This window comes from Podarcis cretensis (genome assembly GCF_951804945.1).
Source record: "Podarcis cretensis genome assembly, chromosome: 4".
Lineage (NCBI taxonomy): Eukaryota > Metazoa > Chordata > Lepidosauria > Squamata > Lacertidae > Podarcis > Podarcis cretensis.
The window spans coordinates 104,062,995-104,076,969 of NC_137173.1; the positions used below are offsets into that span (position 1 = coordinate 104,062,995).

General features: G+C 39.8%; 1 protein-coding gene across 1 annotated transcript in view; it reads left to right on the top strand.

Moving 5' to 3' along the window:
• DIAPH3 (diaphanous related formin 3) overlaps window positions 1-13,975 on the top strand; it is a 126,228-nt gene that overhangs the window by 20,930 nt on the left and 91,323 nt on the right. The window contains exons 13-18 of the mRNA XM_079972512.1: window positions 2,424-2,542; window positions 2,983-3,047; window positions 4,617-4,721; window positions 6,186-6,521; window positions 11,186-11,300; window positions 13,279-13,368. Coding sequence (XP_079828638.1) covers window positions 2,424-2,542; window positions 2,983-3,047; window positions 4,617-4,721; window positions 6,186-6,521; window positions 11,186-11,300; window positions 13,279-13,368 — 830 coding nt within the window. The remainder of the gene's footprint in view (window positions 1-2,423; window positions 2,543-2,982; window positions 3,048-4,616; window positions 4,722-6,185; window positions 6,522-11,185; window positions 11,301-13,278; window positions 13,369-13,975) is intronic.

The window sequence follows — 13,975 nt, forward strand, 5'->3', positions numbered from 1 at the left end:
TTTTTCCCCTGTGAAAAGGGAATAACTTGTGAACTGATGCAAGTTACTTAGTTTGATAAGAGGAGGAATTCCAAGGGAAACTGGGCTTTTCCTAGACTAAAGTTAAAATGGGCCATATGCTTGCCAAGGAAAGGTGGTCTTTGGTGCCAGCATATCTAAGAACCAGTTCATATATTGGAACAAGCTCACTTGTAAACAACTATTCACATGATTACCCATGGTAGCAATATAATTCTGAAAGTGACATATGAGAAAACTCTGCTCCCTTCCATTATTTTATTTTTTTAGGTAGTGCTTTTTCTCATCATGAAAGAGAAGTCTTGATTTGCAGGTGTTCCCTTCTCTGGTTACATGAGTAGATTGAGTAGTTATTTGCAAGATTGAGCTGTCTCCAATGACACATGAACTGTCACTTAGATTATGATGATAATGATTGATTCAATATATATACTACCCTTTATCAAAAGATTCCTGGGTAGTGCACAACATTTAAAATATATTCTGTGGAACATAATAATAAAAACACAATACAAAGCATAATAATAGGCAGCATAATAATAAAAAATCATAATATCAGTCCCCCTTTAACAGACCATAAATTATTTAATGACCAAAGCCTTGGGTAAAGAGAAATGTTTTTGCCTGGCATCTAAAGACATGTAGTGATGATGCCAGGCAAGCCTCTCTTGGGATAGTATTCCAGATGGGCCACCCCAGAAAAGGCCTGTTGTCGTGTTGCTACCCTCTGAACTTCTCAGAGAGGAGGGACATAGAGAAGGCCTTGGAGGACAGGTCTGGGTTGGTTCATATGGGGAGGGGCGGTCCTTAACGTATTGAGGTCCTGAGCTGTGTAAGGCTTTATAGGTCAGCACCAGCACTTTAAATTGGGCCCGGATTGGCATTATATGCCCCCCAAACTGTTCTGTTTTGGTGAGCAATTAGGCCATTGTGCACCAGCTGAATTTTCCAAATCATCTTCAGAGGCAGCCACATGTATAACACATTGCAGTAATCCACCAGCTGAAGTTGATGGAAGGCATTAGCAAGGCCACCTGGGCCTCAAGCGACAATAATGGATCTGGGAGCACCTGCAAAGTACAAACCTGCTCCTTAAAAGGGAGTGTAACCCCCGCAAGAACGGGCCTTCTCCCATCTATTCAGTCTAGGGAACCACCACTAACAGTGCCTCAGTCTTATCTGGAATAAGCTTCAGTTTATTGGCTCTAATCCAGTCCCTTCCTGAGGGGGCAAGGCATTGGTCTAGAACACCCACTGCTGCACCTGTAGATGTAAAGGAGAAATTGAGCAGATTACCATTGACAACACACTCCAAAACCCAGGCTTCGTGTAGATATTAAGTAACATGGCGGAAAGGATTGAGCCTTGAGGGACCCTACATTGAAGGCCTCATGGTGCCCAAAAAGCACTCCCAAAGCATCGCCCACTGCAGACGGCCATCCAAGTATGACTGGAACCAATGCAAAATAGTGGCCATCCACCCCCAACTCGGATAGCCTCTCCAGGAGGATACAGTGCTTGATGGTATCACTGAAAAGTCAAGGAGGATTAACAGGGACACACTGCCCCTGTCTGTCTCCTGTGAGGCTTCAGGCCCTGCCCTGGGCCAGGTAGATGGTAAGCGGCAAGAGCAGGGCCCTCAGACACCCACACAGGAGAGTGTATACCTGGACCATACAACAAAAAAGCTTCTCCTTACAGTTTAATTCTTTAAAGTCTTTATGGACCTTTGCTTTTTCATGCCACAGATATGCATGCCATATCATACCCTTACAGATCCAGAAATCTAGTATTTTTTTTAATATCATCCATTCCTTTATCCATGTCAAACATGCTGCATCATAATGGATGACTATGTTGGGGAAAAACATGCGCATTAGAGCCTTGTTTCATGTGAACATATTATTGTTCTCTTGGCCTGATTTATGTAGTGGGACAAGACATATTATGACACTTTGGTTGTAACCAATGTAGCACTATGTAAAAGGCCCTTAGCAGTTTTCTTTTCTTCTCTGCTTTACAAATAGTCAGCTGTTACATCATTATTGCAAGTAACACTAAACAGTTCAATCTTAAATCAGATTTTGATTGTTAAAATCAAACCACATAGGACTGGCATGTATCACATGAGGCAGAATAATGCTAGGGTCATAGAAAGTAATGTTTGATCAGGCCTCCAGGCTTCAAGGGTGCTTTTTTCTGAAATGAAGTTTCTTAAAAATAAATAAAAAACCTTAACATACCACTGTGGGCTCCTTTGGGGGAAAAGCAGGATATAAATTGAATCAATATTAATAATAAACCCTGTAATATGAAACCTTTGCTTCTCAGAAGCAACATTACTTGTAGAATGAAGAACTTTCAGCTTGTTCTGCAATATGTATTTTTCTCTTTCACCTGTATAGGCCACTATATTTTAAGTTAATTGAAGAGTGCATTTCACAGATAGTCTTACATCGAAGTGGAGTAGACCCAGATTTTAGTTATCGTAAAAGACTGGATGTAGACTTCAGTCATTTAATGAGTAAGTCTTTTTATATTATTATTCTTCCTATAAAAAGCATGTTTAAAACGATTAGCTGGTATGTGGTTAAAAGCAAACCTATTCCTCTTTTAAAAAACTGCTTAGAAAGCATAGCTGTGGGCCACAATAATGGGTCACAATTACCTTCCCACTTAACACTGTTTTCTGTGGTCTCTGATAGCTACTGGGCTTTCTAGCTGTCCTGATATCACAGCTGGCTATGTGTTGACATGTCTTATTATAAGAAGGGAGAGAAGTAATACTGGGCAACTGAGTCACCATTAAGCATTCTTCAATACTCATCTTCTGTTGATTGCTCTGACACTGCTGTGTGTGGAATGTGAGCCAAATAGAGCTCAGCCTTGGGGCAGGCTGACTAGGAGCTGAAAGCTTGCTTTTCAAATTACTTTTTAAAACCCCAAACCTTGGCTTCCTATTAGATATTTGTATTGAGCAAAAGAAAATAGAAGAACTTGAAGAGAGAGCGTCAGAATTTTCAAAAAAGGTTAGTAATTTCAGGTTGTTTTATTCAGATATGCTTAACTTTAAATGTATACATTACAATGTGTTCTGAGACGTTAATAATTCATGATTTTAAAGAGCTAAAATAGGCCTGATGCCCAAGACCTGTGATTCAAATCCAACACTTTAGTTTTAACATAAAAAGTAATCAAGTGATTTCTGTTTCCTGGATTGGTGCAATCGTTTGGGAAAGGGCTGTCTAAACCTTCTTTTCCATGTCATTCTCCTGATGAAAATCCTCTCCCAACTGCTATTACAAATTCCACATGATATTTGTTCTGCGCTTGTAAGGATTTGGTCTGTCAGTGGGACAGCACCTGCACTTTGGAACTCCCTGTCCATTGATATTATTATGCAGGTATATTTGCTGTACAGTAGTACCTCAGGTTAAGTACTTAATTCGTTCCGGAGGTCCGTACTTAACCTGAAACTGTTCTTAACCTGAAGCACCACTTTAGCTAATGGGGCCTCCTGCTGCTGCCGCGCTGCCGGAGCACGATTTCTGTTCTCATCCTGAAGCAGAGTTCTTAACCTGAAGCACTATTTCTGGATTAGCAGAGTCTGTAACCCGAAGCATATGTAACCTGAAGCATATGTAACCCGAGGTACCACTGTACTGTTTTCAGTGCCTACTAAAACTCTGTTGTCTAAGCAACCCTACCCTGACATATAATAATTGTTTTATAGTGTACATTTATAAAATTGCTGGTTTTATTTTATTTTGAAATGTTTTAGGCTAATTTTTTTTGGGATATCTGTTTTTATTATAAAATTAATGTATATTTTATGTAAACTGCGAAGAGGTTTTTATGATTAACTAGTACACCAACCTGTGGGATAAGTAAAGGACCTGCTTCACCCTGCTAGGAACTAGACAGGTATTTGTACTGCATTTGTCCTTATTTCCCCAGTGTGGCTAATGGAAGATGGTAATTATCATGATTGGAAAGACAGTTTTGGGGAACACTTAAAAACAAAATAAAAAGACCAGCATGCTTGAGTGCCCCTTGAAGTCTGTGTCTGCACAACAGTACCTTGGGAAACTACCTGTTTCCGATCTTCTGATTTGGGAAGTGGTTGAAGGTAATCCAAGAACATAACACACTAGAAAATGGGCATCTGTGTAGTCTGACTTTCTACCATTTTTACTCCTACTTCAAATTTAAAAGCTATTTTACATTTAACTGGCTATTTTCTACTGAAAAGAATATAGAGTGTGCTATAAAAGACCAGTTAAATATGAGCACACAGTCATGTGCATAACAGGTTATTTCTGTGGAACTTGTATGTTCTTAGTATTCAAATCTATTCATCTTAGTCATATTTTCCACTGGTGTCACACTATTATTGGCCATATTCTATCACTGTAGCTTAATTTTTACCTGTTCAATGGTGCAACCCTGTGTACACTACACTATGACTTACTCCCAGGTAAATATGTGCTGAACTTTAGTTTAAATGGATATAAGTAACGCTTAAGGACCGAGGAGTTATATTAAACATTGAAAGAATGAATACAATGATATATAGCACTTTAATGCTTGTATTTCAGTTTGAAAATGAATTTGTAGCACATCAAGAGACAAAAGCACAACTTCAAAAAATTGAAGAAAAAACTATTCACACTGAAGCAAATGGAAAAGTTTATAAGCATAAGGTAAATGATTTTTTATTCCTAAAATTTGGTTTTTAATCAAACTATTTGAAAACAAGTTTTCAGATAATGATACAACTAGTTACTATAATACAATTAAATAAAAGGTCTTTCATTTTTATAAATACATTTAGTTGTCTTTATATAATATGTACGTGATATTTATATTTGTCAGGTCTGTAGATAGTTGCTCGTGAGTAAACAGCCAGGACTCCGACCTGTCTTTTACAGGTTTTATTAAGTGCAAACTATGTACAGTTCAGAGATTCAAAGTTAATGTCTGTCTCACTCACTTGCAGATTCCTGGAGTGGCCTTTTCCGGTCCGCGCCCCCCCCCAGCATAAAGACTTAGACACCCCAAATCTCCGCCTTCCCTCCTTACATTTGACCCCCCTTGCGAAAACTGGGCAACGGAAGCGGCATGTCCGTTTCCCTACCAGCCTGGCTGAGCCGAGGTGCTTGGACTAACAGTGACGTCTGTGAGCCTTTGCCTCGCTTTGCCCCTCCTTTCCCCCTCTGCTTCGCTGGAGGCATGACTCCCCACTGCCTGACGAAGTGCTACTGCTCAGCAACTTTGGAGGCTCCCTGTACTCTTCTGCCCCCCTCTCCCCTTTCGATGGCAGTCCCCTGACAATATTTTTAAAACTAAATTTTTTTTAAACCATTGGGCAGAATGGTTCCAATGTGGAGATAAGAGAATCTTAAACAAGTAGCTGCTTTTACTCCATGCTAGATAGAACAGGAAGAACATTTATGCATTTCAGATAGAATTCTAATATTGGTAGTGTCTTGTGCTTTATTCATATTTTTACGTTATACTTTTATTATCTTCATAAAAGTACAGTATTTTTTTTTAAGATAGACATTTCATGGAGGAAGCCTTTTGGGAAGGATAACTAAATGTAGCCTCCACATGTGGAGACAATACACCTCTGAGTAGCAATTGCTGGTAGACAAACAAGGTTGGATGGGGACTTTTGCTACTGTGCCCTACTTCTAAGCTTCTTAGGAACATGTGATTGGCTGCTATTGGAAGTGGGATACTAGACTAGATGGACATTTAGTCTGATCCAACAAGGCTTCCAAGTTATTATGTTTCCTAACTGGAAACGTCTGAGAAAGTTATGTGATATGAATAACATACAGCATTGTAACATTACTAATTTGCACAATGTTGGGTCTAAGCTGCATAAGGCTTTTGTATACAATGCTAGTTTTTTGCATTGTGGTTGGTAGCAAATGGCTAAGCAACACAGTGGACCTGCATGTTATTGATGAGCTTTGCCATCAATATACTGGTTAGGGAATAGAATTGCCTCCTAAACTGTCTCATCACATTGGCATTGTATTTTACAGTTTTATGTCAAATTTACAACAGAGTAGTTATGCTGGGTTTCATAAGTTTAACTTGATATTATTAAATGATATTTAGGGATTGTATTCATAAATTGGAAACTTGCTTTTCAGGATGGCTCAATAATGAATGGCGTAGGTGCCTGTCCAGTGACATCTTTGGAAGGACATGTGACTCCAGTCCCATTAGCTGATGCAGCACCCAAGTCATTACCTCTTTCAGCTGAAGCTCTGCCACCGCCACCACCACCGCCACCACCACCCCCATTGCCACCTTCATTGACTAGTAGTTCAGGAAAGGCTCCTCCCTTTGGTGTGCCGCCACCACCACCACTACAGACATTGCCAGGAGCACAGTGTTCTCCTCCTCCTCAAGTACTGCCTTATGGATTGAAGCCTAAAAAAGAATTTAAACCTGAGGTCACTATGAAAAGACTGAACTGGTTAAAGGTAAATAAACGGAAAGCATATTTTGCAAAATTCTAAGTAGAACTGAATTATTAGACACTGGTATTAGTTTATTTATTTTTATTCCTTTATTAAGAGAACAGTAGCTTACATTTTAGCACAAATGTACTCACAAGGTGGTGTATGGAATTAATAAAAAATTAAAACCGGTTTAAAGTGAAAACAGAGCCCTTTAAAATGAGCCATAAAACGGACATAGGTGACTTTACTTTTTTTTATCATTTGAAATAAAAATGTTTTGAGAGTCATTTTCAAAATTGCTAGGTAGGGTGCCATGCATACTTCCGAGGTGATTTTATTCCGTATGTACCACCACTGAAAAAGCCCGGCCTCTGCTTCCCATCAGCCTTCCTTGTCTCCTGTTATTGGCTAGAGAACAGGGCCACCAATGGGAAAGTTTTGATTACTGTTCTGGAAATGGTTTATCCATTACTTATGAAAAATCTAAAATTTTAGATTTCAAAAGAAGCTTCTCCTGGTCTAAATGGGTGCTGGATCACCATAACTTTGAACAGATCAAATACTTCAGTTATCTAGGGCTCACATTCCATCATACAGGATCTTGGAAGCACCACTGGAAAACCTCCCTTCAAAAGGCGGAGATCACAAAGCTAGCCATATTCAGATTCTTTTTCACAAAGGGCGGCAAATATGTTCCAGCAGCCTTAAGGGTTTTCAACGCAAAACCCGTTTCCCAACTACTGTACGCTGCAAATGTCTGGCATAATGGGGACCTGCCAAAGCTAGATGGCTTTCAGGCAAAATGTCTACGATCTCTGTTGCAGGTACCCAACTGTGTCCCCAACTCCATACTTCTGTTAGAAGCTGGTAAATGCCCAATTTCAACTAAAGCGTGGTAAAGGTAAAGGTACCCCTGCCCGTACGGGCCAGTTGTGTCCGACTCTAGGGTTGTGCACCCATCTCACTTAAGAGGCCGGGGGCCAGCGCTGTCCGCAGACACTTCCGGGTCACGTGGCCAGCGTGACAAAGCTGCTCTAGCGAGCCAGCACCAGCCCAGCATACGGAAACGCCGTTTACCTTCCCGCTATAAAGCGGTACCTATTTATCTACTTGCACTTAAGAGTGCTTTCGAATTGCTAGGTGGGCAGGAGCAGGGACTGAAAGACGGGAGCTCACCTTGCCGTGGGGATTCGAACCGCTGACCATACGATCGGCAAGCCATAGGCACTGAGGTTTTACCCACAGCGCCACCCGCGTCCCTTAAAAAGGCTGCCCGTAGTGGGCTGCCCTAAAACATTGGCTCAGGATTTCAGTGTTTGATCTAGGGAAGGGTTTGTACCAGCACCTGACCAATGAGGAATTTGTCAGCAAATGGGAGAAAACCATGGCTAAATAAGCCACCTCTATTGGTCTGTCACCCCCCCCCAACTGTATTACCTGGGTTATGAAGGCGCCCAAAAGATACTAAGGCAAAGATTATGGGATAATGCACACAGTGACTTGCGATCTCGATCACACGCAGTCTGTAGTCTGCTGGCAGTAGGAGTATAATATGGGCATGTCTTTAAGTTAACATCTTACATTAAAAACCTGACAGTACCAAACTATCGAAGGCTTTTCACCAAAGCCAGACTAAACGTCTTTCCTTCTGCAGTGTTGGATGGCAGGTTGAGAGGAGTTCCCTACCAGGACAGACTTTGCTCGTGTGCTCAAGACATTGATTCCATAAAACATATTTTGTTGCAATGTGCAAAATATGAGCAAGCCAGGGCTGAACTGATATTACCCTTGCTGGTACCCTTCCTGGGAAAATCAGAGGCTCACTATGTCAGGTTCCTATTGGAAGACCGGACAAATGCTAGAACATTAGCAGTGGCAAAGTTTTTATCAGTGGTTGCAAGAACCAATGATCCCTATATTCTGAACAAAATGCTTGTGTAACCTGGAGGTAGGCTGTATGAATTGTGTATTGCTTTGTAACGATTTGTTGGGTCTCTGGACCGCAATAAAGATTGTTGTTGTTATGCAAGAAGAAGCAGCTATTAAGGAAGAAGTCACTGCAGCTTGACAGCTATTAAGAAGTAGATGTACTAGATTTCCTTTGCAGTGGGTGTTGGGAAGGCTGCAGAACCATGAGAGTTGCTAGATGAGCACTGTGCAGGTGATCAGCCACTGCCCAGAGTGATGTGTTACTTCATGATGCTGATTTATCAGTCCCCATCCCATAGTTGTTTTGTGGTAAAGGGATCAGTTTCCTTTCCCCCCATGGTTGTTGCTCACCTTACTTCCCAGCATACCAGCTACTATTCCTGAACTTCTTTATCTTGCAACACTTTTAAAGAAGGTAACTTCTTTTTGTGTGTTCAGAGCTACGTATCTACATTTTCACGAATCTGTTAAAAACTGGTGATGATAACACTATTATAGTTTAGATAGCGTTGTCCCTGGTATGTTGAACTCCATAGTGCAGTTGTTGTTCGACAATATGGTACTATAGTGATGAATAGTGTACAGCTGTCAGTGAATAGTTGTAGCATGTACTCTACTGCAGTCTCACTAAAGGTGAAACAGGAACATAGCAACTGCTCTAATATAGCTTTTAATGTTTGTTGGGTTAACTTCTTGTTTTTAATGGAGGATATTAAACTTCGTCATTTTGAGCTTGCTATTTGCTTAGAATCATCTATTTCATTCCTGTTATATGAAACAAAACTGCACCCCCTTTGATGCTTAGTATTTTATATCACATCAGAATCAAATGCTTAATAGCCTAAATGACCTATAGGGTATGTACTTTTTATTTTTTATTTCATAAAATTGATACACACTGCTTTGACTGTAAAAACAAAAACATTCAAAGCAGTTTACAAAGAGATAAAAACCAAGAAACATTTGCAACACTTTAAAACATGCAAAAGTTAAAATAATAAAACGGATTAAAATTACTTCGGCTTTCTAAGTATCTCAGTGGGCTTTCCTAAACAAGAATGCTTTTAGCCGGCACTGAAAAGAGTGCAGTGAAGGCACCTACTTGATCTCAATAGGCAGGGAGTTCCAAAGTGTAGGTGTTGCCACACTAAATGATCAAGTTTTTACAAATGTGGAACCGGGATTATGTGACACTTACAGTAGTGCCAATTCTGCCAGTCGAAGGAGTCAAGTGGGTCCTGTGAGATAAGGCAATCTGGTCTCAGGTTGTTAAGGGCTTTATATACCAATAGCAATGCCTTGAACTTGGTCTGGTAGCAAATCAGAAGCCTTCATGTTGCTTTCATTCCAGGATGAGCTGTATTAACTAGCACAGAAATGTGAATGTGTATAAATATGCTGAAAAGAACATGGGTTTCTGTTAAAATTGGTTGCTTCTTGTGCAGCACTGTTATGTTGTTGTGGTCCATTGCACTCTGAGGTGGCCAGGGACCTGGGGAAGTTTACACAGTAGCACAACTATTTGAGAGGGCAAGGAGGCCTACCTGGACAATGCAGCTTTAATAGATTCTTACTCTCATTGCTGCTGGTTGTCTGGAAACATGATACTTACCTCAGCCTTGTATGTCCAGTGGAATTGACTTAACTTCTTCTTTCCAGTGTTAGAAACTGGGATAGAAAAGCTAGGAGACAAATGGCTCCTGGGACCTGGGTTGTGGACCATGGCGGGGGGGGGGGGGCGACAATGCTTTTTATTTATTATTTTGATAAGCATGAACTAATATGCAATTCACATAAGTGACACATTGTTAATATCACATTTTAAAAAGAAATTGTTAATACATGTTTAATTTGGCGTTTGTAATAAAAATACAGTGGCATCTCGTGTTACGTCTTACAAATTCTGTGAGTTATGCGCTCCGCTAACCCGAAAGTAGATGCCACTTGTTGCGACCTTTGCCCCGGGATGCGAGCGGAAGTCGAGCTCTGGTGGTGTGGCAGCCGCGGGAGTTGCCATTAGCGAAAGCGCGCCTCATGTTACGAGTGGTTTCCTGTTATGAACGGACCTCCAGAACGGATTAAGTCCATAACACGAGGTACCACTGTATTGACACCATATTTCAGTTTTCAAAACACTCTGCTCTTTATTGTTAACCTTCTTAAACATACAGTGGTACCTCGGGATGCGAACAGGATCCGTTCCGGAGCCCCGTTCGCATCCCGAAGCGAATGTAGCCTGTGTCTGAGTGCGCGGGTCACGTTTTGACGCTTCTGCGCATGTGTGTGACGTCATTTTGATGGTCTGCACATGCGTGTGCACGTGGCGACACCCGGAAGTAACGCGCTCCGTTATTTCCGGGTCGCCGCAGAACGCAACCCAAATTTGCCTAACCCGAAGCATATTCATCCCGATGTATGACTGTATTGTCTATCCTTAACATATACTTCAAGGCTTCAAAGCACATAGATTTCAGTAATCCTTGAGTGTCAGCCAGGGGCAAAAAATGGCACCCAGACTTTCTGAGGTGCTCCCAAATAGAGAATATTTAGGTGAAATGCACCTGGCGCCCTGCTAATTTCGAGCTCTGCCTCTATCCAGAATGACTTCTAAGCCATTGGAAAGAACTAATATTACTTTCTCTTCATCAATATCAGCTATATTAATGATCAACTTCCATATTTTGTGCGTGACTTCTATTATTATATATCTGTAGCTAATGTGAGATCACTCAGCAGTTATGTTATTATATTTGCAGATTAGACCACAAGAAATGAATGAGAACTGTTTCTGGATTAAGGCAAATGATGGCAAATATGAGAGTGCTGATCTTTTAGGCAAGCTGGAGCTTACGTTTTGTTGTAAAAAACCCCGTAAGTAACTAATTGTTTTGTTTTAAATTCTTACTAGGTTAGAAAATGAGCCTAGTTGATTTTGATTGAAACATCAGAATTTCTTACAACTACAGTTGAATATCTACATGTGCTGTCTGAGAACCAAGTTGAATAGTACTTTGGCTTACCTAAGGCCTTTTATAAGTGATACCATATGAACTGTAATTAGAAAGAATTAGGAAAAGGAGCATATAACATATGACAATTTTGGGTCAATGTTTTGTAATGGGATGTACAATAGTTCATAGTTGGGAATGCAAGACACAGATCTGTGATTTTTGAGGGGTGTGTGTGCGTGTATTAAACTGATCATGATTTGATGGCCTTTATTGAAAAATGGAGAAAGTAGGGAGCACAGGAAGTGACTGCCTAGAGCTCCATGTGCTTCAGTGGTATAAGAGAAGTGCAGCTGAAATCAGAATATCACTTTTATCTCCATCTCCACATTAATCTTCATTGGCTTTAAATAGATAAGTGGTGCTCTGGTGGTGGTTCATGCAAAGCTGCTATTCATACTTTTGCTTTGAGTATGAAACTTGTTCACGTTGCAGAGGCTTGCTTGATAAACAACTCTTGATTGTTGATTGTGTATTAAATGCACTGTACAGTGGTACCTTGGGTTACATACGCTTCAGGTTACATACGCTTCAGGTTACAGACTCTGCTAACCCAGAAATATTACCTTGGATTAAACTTTGCTTCAGGATGAGAACAGAAATCATGTGGCGGCGGCACAGCGGCAGCAGGAGGCCCCATTAGCTAAATTGGTGCTTCAGGTTAAGAAGAGTTTCAGGTTAAGAACAGACCTCCAGAACAAATTCAGTTCTTAACCTGAGGTACCACTGTATTTGGTTACAGTGATTCAAAAAATAGCTCAGCCCATAGCAGTTTGATGTTGTGTGGGCATAGCTTAATTTACATTTTTAATCTAGTTTAGCAATACTTTTCTTAGAACCAATCAAATCAAGGCAATCTACAACTGTGGATTTGGGAGTTTTTTCTTATGAGCTAACATGGCTGCCTTTCTGTTTTTGTTTTTTTGTTTGTTTGTTTCTTTAAAGGAAATGCTGATTAAACTTGAGTAAATTGGTTTTATAGTGGTACCTTGGTTCTCAAACTTAATCCGTTCCAGAATTCCATTCCAAAACCAAAGCATTCCAAAACCAAAGTGCTTTCCCATAGAAAGTAATGCAAAATAGATTAATCTGTTCCAGACTTTTAAAAACAACCCCTAAAACAGCAATTTAACATGAATTTTACTATCTAACGAAACCATTGTTCCATAAAATGAAAGCAATAAACAATGTACTGCAGTCACACAATCAATCAATCAGTAGCTGAACTGGGTTCCACACAGTCATAAACAAAACAAAAAGAACTGCAAAAACAAAAACACAAAATAAATAGCAAAAATAGACCTCAGCATAACACTCAAAATGGAATTGTGGCACTCAAAATGGAAGCATAAGAACCAAATGGAGCATGTCCAGCTTCTGAAAAAGGTTTGCAAAGCGGAACACTTACTTTCGGGTTTGCAGTGTTTGGGTTCCAAGTTGTTTGAGTACCAAGGCGTTTGAGAATCAAGATACCAGTGAATACAGTGGTACAGTGAATGCATCACTGTCCTGCTTTGTCTTCAGCATAATGCCACATTTTGGGGCCTTTTGTCACCCATACTGCCCATGACTTTGATAGGAATATCTCCACCCATTCCTAATCTCCAGCAGTGGTGTAGATTGGGGCTTAGGGTTGTGGCTTTACTGCTTACTTTTAAAATTTAGCAACATGAATCTTGTTATGTGCTTCTCATATGTAAGGAATGGAACTTTCTGCACTTGCATTGTGCCTATTTTTATTCATATTTAATTTCAAAACCACAACAAAATATGTATCTTTAGGGAAATATTTGATGCTTAACATTATTGTGTGCTAATAACATTGTTGTGCTTTTTGACAGTAAAAAAAGATGAAAATATTGAAGAGAGAAGTATTAAAAAACGAATCAAAGAACTCAAAATTTTGGATCCAAAGACTGCTCAAAACCTTTGTATGTAAATGCTTTACTTTGTTTAAAACATTTTAGAGAGTCAGATTTTTTTGAAAATAACAGTGTTCTACTTACTGAATTGTATTTATTATTACTATATTTATTACTCAATGTGGCTTACAGCTAAAATAGAAACAGCTTAAAACAGAAATTTTAAACTCAATTCTCACTTTGTATTAAAGCACGGATTGTCAACATGGTGTCCTCCATATGTTGTTGAACTCCACCTCCCATCAGTCTCAAGCAGCATGATTCCAACATATGGATAAAGTTATGTTAGCTTACCCCTGTATAACAACAATATCAATAGTAGGTTTAACTTATGTAATGGTGAGCATAGGATTCATTACTGTACATACCAGAGCTTTCAGACATTAGAAACTAAATTGCAAAAGTACATAAATTTCTGGAAGATTATCCATCAGAAACAAATTTAACTATCAGTAGATGGTTGTTGTTTATATTTAAACTCAGAAATTTTCTTTATTCAGTATTTGCCATCTTCAATGGGGATTTTTCTAATGAGCTTGTTTCTCTTGGCTTGTCCACACTTCAGCTTGTCCTGTACTTTCTGAGAGGTTTTTCATTTGCCCTGCCGCTTCCTCAG